This window comes from Nicotiana tomentosiformis, chromosome 3 (assembly GCF_000390325.3).
Source record: "Nicotiana tomentosiformis chromosome 3, ASM39032v3, whole genome shotgun sequence".
Lineage (NCBI taxonomy): Eukaryota > Viridiplantae > Streptophyta > Magnoliopsida > Solanales > Solanaceae > Nicotiana > Nicotiana tomentosiformis.
Genome location: NC_090814.1, coordinates 129,808,340 through 129,810,227, shown reverse-complemented (window position 1 = coordinate 129,810,227; position 1,888 = coordinate 129,808,340). Strand labels below are relative to the sequence as shown.

Below are 1,888 nucleotides of genomic sequence, written 5' to 3'. Positions count from 1 at the left end.
TCTGTTATCTCCCAAAGACCAAAAATGATCTGTTTACCACCCGAAACTCACCCGAGGCTCTCGGGACCTCAACCAAACCTACTAAAAAGTCTCAAAACACCATACGAACTTAATTGAATCCTCAAACCACATCAAACAATGCTAAAATCATGAATCATCCTCCGATTCAAACTTAAAGAACTTAAAACTTCCAAATTCGACAATCGATGCCGAAACCTATCTAACCACGTCCGATTGACCCCAAATTGTACACACAGGTCATATTCAACCCTAAGGACCTATTTCAACTTCCTGAATCAGAATCTGACCCCGGTATCAAAATTTCACTACCGGTCCAAATCTCCCAAACTTCGATTTTCGCTATTTCAAACCTAAATGAGCTATATACCTCCAAAACACTATTCGGGCACGCCTCTAAGTCCAAAATTACCTAACGGAGCTAACGGAACCTACTGAACTCCATTACGGAGTCGCCTTCACATAGTTCTGACTACGATCCAAATCCTAAGGCTTAAACCTCCATTTAGGGACTAAGTATCCCAAAACACTCCAAAAATCAAAACGAAACCTCCCGGCAAGTCACAATAGCAGAAAAGGATACAGAGAAAATAGTTAATAGGGGATCAGGGATATAACTCTCAAAACCACATCCTCCCCCTCTTAAAACAATCGTTCGTCCTCGAACGAGCATAAAGACATACTTGAAGTGGTGAAAAGATGAGGATAACGGCTGTGCATAACGTGCTCGGTCTCCAAGTCGCCTACTCAACCGGCTGACCCCTCCACTGCACCTTCACGGAAGCAATGTTCTTTGACCTTAGCTTTCTGATCTGCCTGTCCAAAATAGCCACTGGCTCCTCAACATAAGATAGATCCTTATCCAACTGGACTGAGCTGAAATCTAATACATAAGCCAAATCACCATGATACCTCCGGAGCATAGAAACATGGAATACCGGATGAACTCCTGCTAGGCTGGGAAGTAAGGAAATCTCATAAGCAACCTCCCCAACACGCCTCAACACCTCAAAAGGACCAATGTACCTTGGGTTCAGCTTGCCCTTATTCCCGAACCTCATAACGCCCTTCATAGGTGATACCCGAAGCAAGACCCGCTCTACAACCATGAATGCTACATCGTGAACCTTCCGATCTGCATAACTCTTCTGTCTGGACTGGGCCGTGCGGAGTCGATCCCGAATTACCTTCACCTTATCCAGGGCATCTTGGACCAAGTTTGTACCCAATAATCTGGCCTTGCCCGGCTCAAACCAACCCACTGGGGACCAATACCGCCTACCATACAGAGCCTCATATGGTGCCATCTGAATGCTCGACTGATAACTGTTGTTGTAGGCAAACTCCGCAAGTGGCAAAAGCTGATCCCAAGCACCCCCAAAAACTATCACACAGGTGCGGAGCATATCCTCCAGTATCTAAATAGTGTGCTCGGACTGTCCGTCCGTCTGAGGGTGAAATGTTGTGCTCACCTCAACTCGAGTACCCAGCTCCTGCTGTACAGCCCTCCGGAACTGTGATGTAAACTGCGTACCCTGGTCAGAGATGATAAATACTGGTACGCCATGAAGCCTGACGATCTCGTGGATGTAAATTTGAGCCAGCTGCTCGGAAGAATAAATAGTCATCACAGGAATGAAATGAGCTGACTTGATCAGCCTATCCACAATCACCTAAACTGCATCAAACCTCCGCTGAGTCCGTGGGAGCCCAATAACGAAATCCATAGTGATCCGCTCCCATTTACACTCCGGAATCTCTAACTTCTGAAGCAACCCACCCGACTGCTGATGCTCATACGTCAGCTGCTGGTAATTTAGGCACCGAGCCACATACTCCACTATGTCCTTCTTTATCCTCCTCCACTACT

The 1,888-nt window shown here is 46.4% G+C and overlaps 1 protein-coding gene across 1 annotated transcript; it reads right to left on the bottom strand.

Moving 5' to 3' along the window:
• Nucleotides 1–761: 761 nt before the first annotated feature.
• On the bottom strand, nt 762–1,127 carry LOC138908491 (uncharacterized). The gene has a single exon (XM_070199163.1). The coding sequence runs from the start codon at nt 1,125–1,127 to the stop codon at nt 762–764; it is 366 nt and encodes a 121-aa protein (XP_070055264.1).
• Nucleotides 1,128–1,888: the final 761 nt, after the last annotated feature.

What these genes read in the sequence shown, in the direction of transcription:
- LOC138908491 (XM_070199163.1), bottom strand. Translation starts at nt 1,127, where the DNA reads ATGGTTGTAGAGCGGGTCTTGCTTCGGGTATCACCTATGAAGGGCGTT.